Source organism: Pieris brassicae, chromosome 5, assembly GCF_905147105.1.
Source record: "Pieris brassicae chromosome 5, ilPieBrab1.1, whole genome shotgun sequence".
Classification (NCBI taxonomy): Eukaryota; Metazoa; Arthropoda; class Insecta; order Lepidoptera; family Pieridae; genus Pieris; species Pieris brassicae.
Genome location: NC_059669.1, coordinates 117,862 through 134,311, shown reverse-complemented (window position 1 = coordinate 134,311; position 16,450 = coordinate 117,862). Strand labels below are relative to the sequence as shown.

Sequence of the window (16,450 nt, the reverse complement as noted above, 5' to 3'; positions counted from 1 at the left end):
GATGGTATTTATAGGTGGGCAATGGACAATCGAAGAGAGAGCATTGTTCACATAGTCAAAATTTGTTAATCAATGTCTGTCGTTTGATTTTAAAAATCAAGGATGTGTCATCAGAAAAGAATACTATCTGATGCTTTTTTCTCTACCATAAAAGTTTTGATTTGAAGAATTGAACCCTGTGGTGCCCCCATATCTACTGCCGACCCACAGGACCTCTTACCATTCGCAGTAACCGTGTATGAAGTCAGAAGATTCAGTGCTGTATTCTTGATGCCATAGTGACGGAGTTTCCAGATTAAGGTCTCGTGTTGGACACAATCAAATGCTTTGGATAAGCCGCAGAAAACACCTAAAGCGTCATGCGACTGCTCCTAATCCTTAACTATTTATTTATATAATTCAACACCGGCATCGGCTGTCGAGTGACTCTTGGTAAAACCGAACGCTAGATAGATAGGTAACCGGTAAGTTGATTTAATATAGTTTTTTCAAATATTTTACTACAAGTAGAAAGTACAGAAATTAGTCTGAAGTTACTTGGGTCGGACATACTGTTACGAGCTAGGGGATCGGATAGAAAATGCCGTGGATTTCTTCAAGGGTTTATTTCTTGAAAAATCAATGAGGAATTTATGGGCACAGTTTAATTGCAGAGATGCACTAATTACACACACAAAACAATCACTTATTACTTCACTTATGCACTCTTCACACAGTACTTTATCACTTGTATTCACTTTATTCGCACTGTATCGCTTCGGTGTTTCTCTCTTGTTATCGCATTCCGAACTAAAGGCGACTAGTCGCGTTTCGGCTCGCTTATATATCCCTGGGAAGAATTCTAAACAATATTCGAGAACTTTCTAGGCGGGCTTGCTACTGAGTAGCGATTGCACAATTCTAGAACGTTCGCACTCTTTGTCTCTTTCGCACGTTGCTCCGTCCTTGTCGTACGGCCTTCTAGAGTGCTCGTCTAGTTTCGAGAAAGTTCTCATATTCTCTCTCTCTCTCTCGTATCATTTCGTCCTTGTCTCACACCTAGAAAGTTTGGTCTAGAATATTCCTTCATCAAAGGGGTATACCTAGGCCTGAAAACTGCACCACTCTACTACACATGTTCTGAAACCGACTGAAAAAAGGTTTCAGCTTCCTGAAAACTAGGGTAACATTATGGAAATTACAATTTTCTAATATGTGATTGACCCTCTCCTGAAACGGTCAGAAATCATATTACAGCCTGCTGAAAAGTTCTCTAAGTAGTGGAAAAATCTAGAAACATTGCAGTCGACCCGTCTTCGTAACAATACTACCTGCTTTAAATAATGGAATTACTTTACTATGCCCCAAAGATCGGTAGTGTTCTTAATGTCTATGGTTCTAAATATCTTAACGATATCGTCGACACCGGAATGGGTCGGAATGTAAAACTGACCTTGCACTCGTCTACATTATCTTTGAGCAACGATTCGGCGAGGCAGGGAGATGATCGAAGAGACTCAGTAGTCGAAATTGGAATGTCAGAGAAGTACTTATTAAAAGCAATCGCTATCTCTCCGACACATAGTTGGATGTCTTGATTGCGATCTGTGACTCTTCCAGTTTCACTATCAATTATCCTTCAAGCCATTTTAGTTTTAAATATGTGCAAAATATAGTAGATTTAGTACAATCTGTTTAAAAATGACACAACATAACGACACCAGTATTTTTATTCAATTTTAGTAAAATTACACAGTATTTATAAATTTCATGAAATTTTAGTCCTTTTCGGCGATAGCAGTGAGATGCCTGTCTATTTCACTCTCTGATAGAACCCTGCAACAATAATGGATTTATTTTATGGTATACGGTCTCGTAATGACAAGTTGTCAAACAACATACACCGTATAAACTGTATGTAAGTCCTCCTTTTGTCGCTTTATTATCCTAATCCGCAATAAACTGGACTGTCGGCATCATGCATACGAACTTTATAAGAAATTCGTGTAGACTGTGGTTGTCATGGATTATCTATATGTTATATTCTTAGTTGCTCACCAACTTTAAAACTGTAAACATGGCTAGTGAAAGAAAATCACTGTGAATTGATGTTTACTGATACGCGCGATAGAAGAATTGATGTTGACAGACGCCTTGGATTTAGTCGCTCTACCGTGTCCACAACATGGAAAAACAAAGAAAATATTCTCCAAGCTGTGGGCGAGCGGAAATGTTCCAAAAATTAAAGAAACCTAAATATGAAGATTTAGATCAAGCTATACTATCATGGTTTTACCGACAGCGCTAGAATAATATGCCTAGCTCGGGGCCGTAAAGCTAAGGCAGAGAATTTTACTGAAAATTTGGTTAAACTTCTCTCAAAGCATAAGAAGGATGGTTCGGAAAATTCAAGCAACATAATCATATAATCACTTATTATGTTGGGGAAGCACGAAGTGAAGTGATACGAATGTGAATCATGATTGGATTAATACAGTGTGGTCAAAATTCACATAAAAAAACGCCCGCATTTTCAATGCTGATGAAGCAGGAATTTTTCTATAAGTTGGCACCAGATGAAACTCTGAAATTAAAGAGGAAAAGTGTGTGGGAGGAAAGCTTTCCAAGGAAAGGATTTCCAATATGAATGGCACAGAACAAACAAAAGCTGAAAAAAATCCCAGTGACGTATAAAGCTAATAAATCAGCTTGGATGACCAGTCAACTTTTTGAAGAAGTGGGAAAGTGGGAAGCAGAATTAAAGGCACGACAATTTTTACTTGTTGTTTACAACTCATCCCATCTCATCCGTTTATATTAAACCTTCCAAACATAGAGTTGGTGTTTCTTCCTCCAACTATTCTACAAGTGTCTTACAGACCAGAGTGATTAAAAGCCTCAAGGGTTACTACAGAAGGAAATTAATGATGGGGCTGTTCGAATCTGGGAAGAAGTGACACCCACAACTATACAGCACTCTTTTCGACATTCTGGACTTTGTACCAATTCTATGAGGTGGAAACAGAACCTAAGTTTGATAGAGACAACGACTTACCATTAACCAAGTGGAGTGGTGCAACATGGCAAAAAATATAGCAAATCTTTAAACTTGCATCAAAGTAGACTACTGCCTGCTTATAACATGTTCACTCATACAACTTAATTTTGGATTCAGTGGGATACACTGAGGATCAAGAATCTGCATAAGAAAAACGTTGAACTCACTTGAACTTGGGATGTTCCTTGGTGACGAGGCCAACTTCTATTTCAGAGCTCTTGAAGTCGACAGCCAGAACGTGAGAGAGACAGGTGATCGCGAGCTGCACGGCCTCATCGGACGATAGGTCGGTGCGCTTCTTCAGTTTCTTCTCGAGGTAGGCATTGGCGTCTGTGGCCTTGGCCCCAGCTGCCACTGCAGCATACGAGCAGTAGTATCCCGAAGGGTCCGTTTTCAGCACGCTGGGGCCGTTTTCTTCGTCATACGCAATCAGCATCATGCCTGCGTCAATCCAAATATATTCACTTAGCTCCGTAAAATAACATATCAACATCAACCATAAGAAACTGATTGAACTTACTGCATCCTAGTGGCCTCATCTCAGCATTCTGCGTATAAACCTGGGAGATATCTGCAATGCGCCGACACAGAATGTGTACTGGAATCTCTGTGCCATATTTGTACTGCCAATTAGCAGCTTCATACCGAGCTCGCTGAACCTGTGACTTACTATCCGCTGCCAAAGCAAATGAGGAATGTACATCATTAAATCTCACAATATGAAAATTTTACTACTAATCAGATCATTGAAGCAGTTACAGTATAGTAGCATATTAAATATTAACAAATAATAATGAACGATGTTGTTCTAGGTTTAAACTTAATATGCCAAAATCATTTTATATAAAAAAAACATCAGTACCTGTCATGCCAGTCATAACACAGCCAATGCGGTCTGTGAGTGTGAACAGATGTGTAACTGACTTTGGATCTAGAAGACGATCAGGAACTTTGCGCTGTGCAGCCACTACGGCAGCATCCGCGCCGCGCAAGGCCACGGATGTCAGTCCCCCTTGATTTATTGCTTTCAGAGCATACTCTAAGACAAGATAGATGATATACATGGGATGTTTAAAAACCAAGGTGTATAGAGAATGTTTATAAATATACGGCATAGTTTACAATCTAATATAAATATTCCTGCAAATGTTGTTTTAAGTAAATATATAACCACTACATGACTTGTAGTGGTTTTTCAATATTAACCCAATACGTACCAACTTGATATAATCTTCCTTCAGGAGAAAATATAGTAATATGTCTATCAAATCCAGCACTACTTTCACGAGCCATTATAATATGATAAATTCAGCACAAAATTAGTTTCAATGTAAAAGAATTAATTCAGTTGCCGCTACAAGTTTTGTTTGATATTGACAGATATTCTCGTAAATTCAATAGGTACTCAAATTTTGTTAATCATGACCACAGAACATTAAACCATAGATTCTAACTAAGAACTAAATTATAGTAATCCTTAGATAACTATAACAGTCTGATTTTGTAAGATATTAGAACAGTGTTTCTTAAATTTATACTGAAGATGTTGGAGCACCAATATCAAATCAAAAATTAATTAGGGGTTAAGCCAAGATACCTTAACAGCAGTGTATGTAAAAAGTCGAACACTATTTCGTATGAAAATGTGTCGACACGAACTGTCATTTGTGATGTCCATGTCAAGTCCAAGTCCCAAGTTGTCATTGACTATGTGAAAAATTGAGTTATTTGTGGTTCTATGCAATCTGTAGTTAATCAGACATTTTAGTTGTCACAGTCACAATAAAATTCTTGTTCCTCTTACTCTAGTCGTTTTACTTGTTTAGTAGTGAGTGTTTGTGTGGTTCTTAAATATTATTTTCCTTTTCTGATTTTAGGAAACTGCTCAATTTTAATGTATCGTTAATAAAGCACAAAGAATAAAGATCTGATTCTGTTTTATATAAATATTGTTATTATTTATAAAACGATAACAATTCCAATAAACTTACATTTCAAAATGCAAGAGACCGTTAGAAACTCAAATGAGAGAAAATCTTTGTTTTGCTCATTTCTCGAAATCCTTGAAGCTCAAGAAAAACAAGCTGATACTGAGCGACAACTACAAGAGGAGAAATATCAAAGAAGAACCCAAATAATTTATGATTTTCATGGTAAGTTTTTTTATTAAAATAAGCTCTATTTACGATAATAGTGCTAAGCCAAAGCAGGTATTTTGGATTCAGAGGGAGGGTCACTCACACCACTGTTAAAGTTTAAATTTTTTGATTAATAAGTCCAAATATAAGAATTTGTTTACTAATAAAATAATCAACTAGTATCTCTTGGCTTTCAGTATAATAAAGGGTATGACTCTGAATCTAACCCTAAGTTCAGCTATGTTATGTAGATTTTCTACTTAGTAAATAATTACTTTAATCCAAGAACATTGATCTTCACATTACCTTTCTGTTATATTGAATAGTTACTGTCAGTAAAGCCTTCCAAAACTATAGATACATTTCAGATGAATATATTTGATACTTACTCTACTTTAATCATGATTCCAAGTAGTTAATCTCATCATTATAATTTTGTAGATCTTTATAATATAATATATTCAAACATTCTTATACGGCTTATTCCATAATGTGACATGAAATTTATATCTTAGGACTGAGTCTAAGTATGGCATAAATAAACTAATTTTTTAGATCGTCAGCAGCGTAAGGCGGCAGAGTTGCAGAGGTGCCTAGAGTTTGTGTCGCAGCATGCACAGGTGCTGGAGACAGTGTTGCGTAGTGGAGGGGATGACGGGGTACCATTGTCAGCTGCAATAGTAAGACAGGCTGCGGCATTGCAGCGCTGCATGACACAATGTGTTGCTAACGCCTCACGAATACGACACTTGCTCGCCGCCGTGCATCGTCCTCAAATGGATACTATGCTTGCCAAGATGGTAAATACCCTCTTACTTCACTCATGTTTTTGATTTAATCCGTGTTTTTTACGATAATTGTTTATTAAAATGGTTGGGTAAGAATTTGGTAAAATTTAAATTATACACGTAATCTTTTAAATCTATAATATTATTCTAAAAGAACTTGTTTGAACTGGAGCAAATCAATCTCAAGGATTAGGATCATTTGAAAATTCGTCAAATTTATAAAAAGCTTTACTCATTAATTTGCATTTATTTAGTGATAATTCTCTAATTTCGCTTGGGAGTTTGTTGTAAAAACAAATACAATTTCCATACAAGGAGTGGTTTATCTTCTAGAGTCTGATTTGTCTTACGCTTAGATAAGCTCTGGTTAGCTCTCTCTCTTCGAGTATTATACTGGTGAAAGTCACATTTTATTTTAAAATCATTTATATTTTTTTGTACATACAACAAGGCTTCATAACATACATATTTAATTTCTTAAACTTATTCCGTACTGACTCCCTTGGGGAAACACGACGAATACCCCGAACAGCCTGCTTCTGCAGCACAAATATGGATTGAACCTCTTCATCAGCACCCCACAGTGGCATACCGTACGACATAACGCATAACTTTAAAAGCGGATATGGGCCAGCAGGCGTCGTTTCGGGGCCTCTCCTCCAAGTTCATCAGCAGCATCATTGCCGAGAGATGCACTGTGTCACTGTCCACTGTAGAGTAACTTTGTATGTCAGAAATTGCCTCCAGTGCATTGTGATACTTTGCTAGCTTATTGTTATATTATGTTAGGAGGATGTTAATTACAGTCATACTCACTGAAGATTTAGACATATACATATAATATGTTTAAACTATAAATATAGTGGGAGATATTTTTCATTTAAGGCAAGCAAGCAAACAGTTTCTATTTTTGCGACGTTATCGGCTCATTAACAATTTGAATTATTTCAAGTCAACAAAATTAAATATATACATTTATATAAAATTGTGATCATATAATTAGAAACACTTCTTATGAATAAAGAAAGTATAACTTCAATGTTCGAAAAATCAATAATTCATAATCATTTTTTTATGGCAATAGTTTTAACTTTATGCCAGTTTCAAGTAAAAGGTTGGGAAACTACACGCGAGAATATTTTATTTTTAATTACAAAATAAGTCTTACACACGTAGTTGTTTATTTTTTGTTACTGGCCGCTTCAACGCCTAGAAACATTTAAACAAAGCATCCATAGCGCGTTCTTTTTTTGAAATTGGAGAATAACGTTTCTTTCTTGGCTTTTTCAATTTTTTTGGCGGCCGTAAAAAAGTCAGTTGACGCGTCAACTAGGCAAATAATTATTGTTAACTTACATATAGAGCATAAGTGGGCGTACAGAATAATAGCTGAGCATTTAAAGTTTTAATGCATTTCGTCCTTATAAAACACATGAAACTGTTGAAAATAGCCTTAGAAAGGGTCGGCCAAGGCACACCTCGCCCAGTCGTTTAGAGCTAAAAAGCCAATTAGAGCCAAGTAATGTGTCCAACCAGATTAAAAATGAAGTATTTTTTCGTCTGATCTGAAAAACATCTCGTCAAGACTGATAAACCGTTTATTAGTGGAAGCTAAGCAACGCCGAAAGAAGCGATTACTATTCGCTTAAAAATATGTTAACACGGTAAGAAGAAGAATAGAAAAAGTGTTATTTTCAGATGAAACAAATATAATTATGGTAAATTCCGATGGAAAGACCTATGTCAGGCGCTCTGTTAACAATGCTTTCAATTATAGTATTATATAATAAGCATTTGTTGAAGCATTGAATTCAATCCCCTAGAAAAATGTATAAAATTGATTGAATCAATGCCACGTTGATGCAGTGCTGTTATTGAAAATAAGAGATACTCCCTAAATATGAATAATAACCATACTAATCACTAATACAAAAAAAATATTGTTTTTAATACTTTTTTGTTGTTGTCTCTAATTAGTTGACCATTATTTTTCATACCTTACACTTGTGCAATGGGATTTATATTGTTTAATTTAAAAATATAAATAAATAATGTCAAGGTCCGTTGGTGGTATTTCTAATTACACGACCACCACAAAACAATAGCTAGCTAGAAATCACTTATTCAGTTAAAGGTTTCAATATATCGTTCATAAATTGTGCTTACCTACCAAATAATTTGAAACAAGTTTGACAGTTGACGCGGGAATTCAAGTACTCGGTTCTAAATTCAAATTGTGACAAACAATACCGCCGACGTGCAATGTTTACGGCCCCGAACTGTCATCAACACATTATTAGAAACGTGCCAGATATCGCCTTAATTTAATCCGGCGAGTTTAATAATATTAAGGATGTATATGTTTTTATTAATTGTCACGCACATAATCACTGGCACAAGGCAATGAACTTTTTCCGTCCTTTGTTAGCTTCAGACTGGTGCATGTCGAGTTGTTTTTTATTCTTAGACGAGTATCAATTTCGTATACGTAACTTATTGATTTCCTAACAACGTATTATTGTTGAATGTAGTGTATGTCGCAAGCGGGCACCTTAATTGCGGTTATTTTTTGCAATTTATTTCACTGAATTTCACATATTCATGAAAAATTCTTGCGTGTAAATACATTTTCCTAATACAAGGCGACACGAGTAGGCTTTAATGATCGTAGCGGTTCAAGAGGTTTGCCTTTGCAGTATTTGAAAGCCGCGTCGGCCCAGTAATTAAGCCTGCCTTTTGCGTTTGTTTTATGAAGACATTTAGAAAAGCTGTCCAAAATTTTTAATGGTGGACCTAATTTTTGGGCTAGATCTTTAAAAGCCGCCTCCGTACTCCAAACAGGAACTCGGTGTCATCACGAACGTGCGTGAACTCCAAGTTACTAATACCCTCGGTGTAAGCGATCGCTTTTCCGGCTCGTGGGCCTCAGCCTACTTGGCTTGCTGAGTTAATGAGCACTATGAAAAAACACTACCAATTAACGAAGAACATTTTCTTTGTTAAACTTACCAATTAGCATTGTTATGCCATGCCTGCGTCTATTATCAATTAAGTGAAGCAGAGCCTAGTCCGTTGTCGTTCCTTCTTAAGTAGACGAATCGAGGTTTTTTTAAATGTCCTGCATCAAAGTGCTGTGTTGTTTGAGGCCTTGAGGTCGCTAACCGCTACAACCTCGTTGATTGATCGTCGGCAATTTTCTTCACTTAATGTGCCCGTTCACGCGCATCTACTCGATGTAGCTAATTGGAAGAGGGAAAGAAATCTATCTATTCGCCCACATAACATTCCATGTCACATTCTTTTTTTATTCACAGCTCTAAAATAATACTTGTAAACAATCGATGGTTTTTACGTTTCACTGAAGTTTTAAACTAAGCAGTTAACTGCTTAACTCTCTCCGGAGAGTGGACCAATAAACTTCTCATAATTAATTCATGGCACTGCCTATTGTGATTAATAAAATAGGTTTCTAGAATTGTATTTAAAAAAGTGACACTTGAGGATTTGATTAGTGATATGTCATGATTAAAATTTGGCGAACCAAATGATATATTCATAACTCGGATTAAGGTCAACTAGACGTGATCAATTAGGATTGAGCTCAGAGCCCGAAATCCGACATGTCAGTATGATGACAGTGCATCTTGAGAGAGGAGAGAAAGTATAATTTTCGGTTATGTAGTTATGGTCGTGCTCAGAACAAGACAACACACACCCAGTGTGTTGTCTGTCGTGGTTGACAGTTCGCGTAACTCTTCGGTTTTGGGGCAGAATTTATCTTAATTTTAGAATTTGCGAACATCTCCCTCAATCTTCTTATGTCTACCGACAAAGCAGTTCCAAACGGAGCCCTATATTTCTATTAACATCACCAACCAAAACAAAGTATATCTAAATATATATGAATTTAAAGTTTCCAGTCGTTTGGTCTTTGTTTTTGCACGATGGAATCGTGGGAACCTGCACCATTGTGTTGACTGGTGATAAGGTGGTCGAAGAAGGCCGTGTGATCTTTATTTACAGACTGTAAAATATATATACCTAAATGTATGGCTAAATTATTTATTTTTTCCTTTACGAAAACCAGTTAAATGCCACAGATTGTCCGCACGGCCACCGAGGTCGGAGGGCAATTATCGCGCCAGACAATAATTGAGCTCCAAGGCAATTATCTCGTTAGCGTTGACCCAGGCCAGGTGGTGGGCTGGGGCTTCTCTGGCCGCAACGTGGAGTCCCGCCGGCCGAAGCCCCACTAGTGCTCGCAGAGTTCATGAACCCGCCGGACGATTTATTAATTTGTGTTACGTACGCAGTCCTCTTTTTGATAGCGGTTTTACTGCTGGTGAAATATATGTCGTATATAAAAACTACTGAAAATTGTTGCGATCTCCCAATTTGAGATATTTAAACGTCCATATATTTATGAATTAAATTTAACGTTTATGTGAAGTTGCATCTTTAATCAGTTTAGAGACATATTTAATATTATTTAATTAAGAGGAACTAACTCGCCCTAATCTCGACATCTGCCCCTTAACGTCATTGCACTCTGTCTTGGTTTTATGTTATAGGTAGGTATTGTCTTACCAACTATGGTCGTGTCCGCTTAGAGACTTATATACCTTCGACGAAAGACATTTGTGCAATAAACTTCAATGCCTTTGACTTTGGTTTATAAAAACCAGATTCAAGAGAGAAAAATGAAAACTGTTTATCAATAGTAATAATTTTATACCCTAAAACGGTGAAATGACAATTTAAAATATCTACCCTAAGAAAAAAGAAAAATTGTCTATTTAACCTTTTCAGGACTTCGAACTTGTCGTTGGGCGTTCGTTTGATTAATTACTTTACTCACGTCACAAACATCAGCTGAGCATAACATATACACTGAATGATGACTGATAAGAGAATGTACCCTTTTGTGTAGCTGGTAAGACCAGATATGGTTTCTTTGATGGGCGGGGTTAACACTAGTAAAACATTTGTGTCCCATGTCAAATGTTCTATTCATGCTATTTATGGGGTAACGGGACTTCGCAAATGCGAGCGAGGAGCATGGGTCCAGCTATCAGACGCACGCGAGCAGCGGAATGAGGACACGTGTAGTGTCGTTAACCAAATCGCTTTGTTTTATCGATTGTCGATGTTATCGCTCGGCCTTTCATTATAATCCAACTGTTTGAGTTTTCTGATTAAGCCTGCACTAAAAGTGGGCCCACTAGAGCACGTATTAGCGTCAGAGAATGTCCAGAGTCAGTGCGAGAGAGAGAGACAGAGAGTGAGAGTGCGACAGACAGAGAGAGTGCGTCTCGGCAACTCGTCACCTGGCACATACGCTTTTAAATTGACTTTCCCTCAGGATAAATTAATTCTAAATTTGTATTGTATACCGAATCTAAATACAATGTGTTTGGTGGTATAGTTGTGTTGGTTGGGTGTAACGAACAATTGTAAATCCATCCGAGACAAATCTCGTCACACATGAGCGGTGTCAGACCAGCAATGTTACCGCATGGGATCTACATGTCATCTTCCACTTTCTAATCTTTAGTGATGCTTAGGGTTACCACTACCGAGTTCGACGCACCCATGCCATTCTAATCATTCAATTTCAAACTGTTTTATTATATTAAACAAATAAAATTATGTAAGAATAGTAGGTACTGCATACCTATCATACTAAAATGTGAAATGTATCATACAGCCGTTCGTCAAACGTCAGCCCTAGATGGTGCATTATCATTAATATGATCGTAGTGAAAGCGCACGCGACAGGAAACCACGACGCGTCTGCTCTTGTTACACACGCGCAATGTGCCTATGTGTATATGGTTATATGTATGTGTGTGTGTATATGGTTTTTGGAGCAGTAGGTCAATTGGAGATCTAACACTTATCAGTTCGGTAACTAATATCGATAAGGAGTCGGCCCTCATTGATAAGTGAATGAATTACCACCTGCTGCACTCATTCTGACAATCAAACAATTTTAAATAGTCCTCCGAAAATCAGTAGTCTCGTAGATCACGCTTCGCGACATACTTTCTTTGAACGCCATTTGATGAATAATAGATATGTGTGCATAACAGTTTACAGATTGACTAATAAAATATTTTTAAGCAAACATACCGACCGGAACAGGAGTGTGAGTGCGAGCAAGTCCTTCACCTTGCGCCGACTTCTGACCTAGTTCAAACGAACTCGAGTAGTCATGAGAATAGCGTTTTATTATACAGCGATTGTTATCGGAAAGTACAAATATTTTAATAAGTTTAATTACGGGAGATATATTATTATAGGCATATTTAATTCGTAAATGTTTGTTAAACTATAAATATCTTTTGATAAATTTTATAACGTTATATAAAATATCTAATTTCTAAGAGTATGTTATCGTTCTACTCGTAAAATTACACGACTGGGGTTGTTATATGGGACCGCTTAAAACTTCCGCTACATCTGAGTCCGCCGTTGAAGTGGCCTTAAGTTACTAGGACCTGACATTGATCCCCTTTTCGTCGGGAAAGCTACACATCGCTAGGCCCGCTTCGCAGGTTTCGGAAGGCCTTGACATACTTTATCTAAGCGTATACAATGACGTCACCGTTTCATCTTTACACGGAGGTGATGTATATGATCGTAATAAAATTGTTATGAAAAATGCTCGCTTCGTACGTTTAACACGACAGAAAGTGTCGAGAATATCGATGAGTGATGCGTGGATGTAGTTCGAGGAAGCGAATTATGATCGGGACGGATGAACTGCTTGCGCGAGTTATTATTAGTGCTCATCTCAGTAGGCAGTGGTCGGCGCGAATTATAGCACTTCATGCGTTAGGTGACGCGAGGATGGACTCATAGAACACGCTAATTCGATAGGTCGCTGCGACCCACGCCGCTTAAATTACAAACCCATTTCGCGACTCTGTACATACGGGACGTACGGGAATTAAAAGGAGAAGACGGTTCTTGACCGTCGCGCCTATTTATATGCTGCATTGCGCTCTGACCCTCGGCTGCCAGATGTTATAGTAATAAAGCATACGATGTGGTAGACAAGTTTTCTATTGTTGATTTAATGAACAGTAAGTTCATTTAGATTAATGCCAGTCTAAATTATTATGCCATTTGAATCGAACTACAATCGCAAATGAAATGAGATATTGAGCTTATTTCGCGACGTATCAATTATTTTGTATCGTCTCGACTAACCTTAAACTGTGTCAATTGTAACTTAGCCGAAACTGGGATTTTCTAATGGTCAATGTTTTTTTTTTAATACGGTAACAAAATTAGAATAATTTCTTGTAAATTTTGGAGATATTATAGAGCTTCTCATATAGTATTAAAAATGTCAGGCCGACCTGACCACGCCGTGTAATCTTCAAGAAGGTGCAGGCGTCCGGGGAAGTCCATTTGAGCCAAAGATGTCCTGATCGGGAGACCAATAAGGCAGTACGCACTGCCTCAGTCGGGCACCTACATTAGGTTAATCCTGCGCTTAGGAATTAGATTATAATTGAAATCCACGATTTAACCTATACGATATTGCAGGAATCCGAGTTGAGTGCGTGGACGGCATTCCTCCAACGCGCGGTCGACGCCACCTACAGCTCTGAAGTCACCATAGACAACCTCCATAATTTGATCGGTAATTATCGAGACGTAACTTTATTGACACGTGAAAGTCTGGCTTACATCTGTCTGTTTGTCGTCTATAAGGAAGATGTATTCCGTGAAGAGCATATTGAAACAGTTTGGCGTGTTAAAATGTGTGCTCTAACTATTTAACTCTAACAGCGGAGCAGCGGCGCTGCGTGCGCGAGGTGTCTTCGAGCACGGTGTTCTCTTCTCTCTGCCGCGGGACGGAAGAGGCCGCGGAGGGAGCGGGGGGAGAGGACACTCCCCGCACGCCGTTCACGGCCAGGCGTCCCTCGGCCATGTGCAGCACGCCCATCGCCCGCGACTAGCCCCGATCGGGCCTCGGCCTGCGCGCTTTCTGCTGTCCGTCGACTCGCCCTCGCTTCACTCTCACACAATTTTACAGAACTAGCCCGCGATCAACGATGAACACAATTACTGCACAAAAATCGACTTACGAACATAAAATAAAATTTGCCAAACTTTCGTAAATTCAATATTTATATAAAAGTTTGTCTCTGATTTCAAACATGTAAACAACTCTGCTGTATGTGTTAATTCCGTTTAACCTTCAACTACTACACTTTAGCATACGATTCGGTGTAAGTAGCCGATCTTTTGCATTTATATTCCTATTGAATGTGTGACCCGGGCCAAGAGTAGATATCCGGTCCTGAGGGATATTTGAGCTATATAGGACCATGGACTGGCCTTTTCGCCGAAGCTAAATGTTGATAAATTAGTTGTAAACGCGTATATGTGTCTAGGTAATGAAGTTGTATGTCGGCTTGTTGGATTCTGTGAACTTCTCGTGCTCCCTGAGCGTTAAACAAAAGGTGAAATGAAATTATTATATTAACAATTATATTGTTCGTTGACTCGTTGGAGACTTTAATATTTGTCTTAAAGTGTTTTTATACTTAAACGTAGGTTAAGCAGTGTTAAACGTGTGTTTCGAACGATTTGTACTTTTGCTATGTCCACTATAAATGACTCTGTTCGTTGTGTACTTTTATAAATAAACGTTCGTATAGTGTTTAGACATGTATCTACCTCGTTGCGGAACCTGTACTGCCAAGTTTTTGCCGATTTTAATAGATTTTAGTAAATAAATCGTACGATAGTCGGAGGTCGAGACGTCTCTTGACCGAGGTGGCCAAAGGCTTAGTTTAAATCTTTTCCAGATTACTGTTTGATATAAATATTCGCGGTGTTTTCATCGCCTCGTGTTCGTGGCTTTTTCTCAATTACAGCCATTATAGGCAAATGTAATTAAGGTTCTCGTTGTAGAATATCATTGCTTAACATTGTTTCTATTTCGGAGCAACTCACCAGTTGGCCGCCGCTGTTGATAAATTTGATAGATAAACATTGTTTGATAGCTGTTAAGTTAGATCTAAGTCTGGCTCTCCCTTTTTGAATACGAGCTCAATATAGGCAAAACTCGTAATTGTATTTGAAGTTTTTGAAAACATAATCCTAATATTGATGTTTCTTTGTATTTATTTTTTAATTGACCGCTGTAATAAGTTAAACGCGTTTGGGGTATAAAATATATACAGGGCGAATTACAGCATTTGTTTCTGAACGACCCCCAAAATATATATGAGCCCCGATGCAAAGTAGTGCAGAGCGTAAAATATAGATAGAAAGTAAACATTGGTAAAATAATTAAGAACGTTTAATAAAAAGCAAACCACAATTTGAGGAACATCTTAAAGTTTATTTTAACATAACTGAAATTCTTCCATAACTTTACATAGCTTATAAAATTTAATAAAATATTCTAAAAAAAACAACGCAAAATAGTTCGTCTACCAGTTTGTTGTGTCGCCTTTGCTCTCAGTGACAGCTTTAATGCGAAGAGGCCTGGTTGCAACCAACGCTGCACACTCCTCAGGCCCAATTGACTCCCAGACATCCAAGAGTTTAGCCCTTAAGTCGCTCTTCGATCTTGATGAATTTTCCGGAGAACTTTTTTCATTTACCCACCTTAGGGTTTCTAACGACGACAAATCCGGGCTGTTAGATGGCCATTCCATTGTAGGGATGCTTTTCGCCAGTAGCCACGTCTGTTTTGTCCTTGCAGTATGGCAGGAAGCACCATCCTGTAAAAAATGAAGGAATCTTTATGCTTAAGTGACGGAATAGAAGGCAGTAAATTCTCTTTCAGAAAATTTGATCCCAACTTCAAATTTGGACTCGTCTCTTAAAATGATACTACGCCACTGATCGGAAGTCCAATGTAAATGATCACGAGCAAACTTCAACCTTATTTTTATTTTGTACAGCAGTAAACAGTGCTCGCCGCTTGCAACTCTATGAAGCGCAAATTCAGCCCACATGGAATACTGTTCCCACATGACCGTATTCAAGGAAGAGCGGTTCGAACTTTCGATGACCATTCCCTCTCCGAGCGGCTTGATCCCTTGGAGTTGCTTAGAGATGTAGGGTCACTCTTCATCTTCTACCGCATTTACCATAGAGAGTATTCAGAAGAGTTCACCATTCCATGACTGAGCGTTTTTCAAGACAATTTTTGCCGCACCACCGCTTTGTGGAACCAGCTGGCCACAGCTATTTCCGAACCAATTCGACTTAGGGTCGTTCAAGAAAAGAGTGTACCAATTCTTAAAAGACCGGCAACGCACTTGCGAGCCCTCTGGTATTGATAGTGTCCATGGGCGGCGGTATCACTTAACATCAGGTGAGCCTCCTGCCCGTTTGCCTCCTGTTCTATAATTAAAAAACGACGATAATTTTGTGTGTAAACACTTGTGATGCGTGGTCGATCAGTTTTCTTCAAACAAGATGTCATTTTATTATTTTTATAGTGCTGAATG

The 16,450-nt window shown here is 38.1% G+C and overlaps 2 protein-coding genes across 2 annotated transcripts; one reads left to right on the top strand and one right to left on the bottom strand.

Moving 5' to 3' along the window:
- Positions 1-1,693: 1,693 nt before the first annotated feature.
- On the bottom strand, positions 1,694-4,489 carry LOC123710304 (proteasome subunit alpha type-6-like). Its single transcript, XM_045662113.1, has 5 exons — positions 4,255-4,489; positions 3,900-4,076; positions 3,558-3,713; positions 3,205-3,478; positions 1,694-1,815 (listed from the first exon to the last, which is right to left on the bottom strand). The coding sequence occupies exons 1-5, from the start codon at positions 4,328-4,330 to the stop codon at positions 1,758-1,760; spliced, it is 741 nt and encodes a 246-aa protein (XP_045518069.1). The 5' UTR covers positions 4,331-4,489; the 3' UTR covers positions 1,694-1,757.
- A 381-nt stretch (positions 4,490-4,870) lies between these two features.
- On the top strand, positions 4,871-16,203 carry LOC123710279. The gene is made up of 4 exons (XM_045662077.1): positions 4,871-5,190; positions 5,731-5,975; positions 13,521-13,617; positions 13,767-16,203. Exons 1-4 carry the CDS (start codon positions 5,037-5,039, stop codon positions 13,934-13,936), a joined length of 666 nt encoding a protein of 221 aa, XP_045518033.1. The 5' UTR covers positions 4,871-5,036; the 3' UTR covers positions 13,937-16,203.
- Positions 16,204-16,450: the final 247 nt, after the last annotated feature.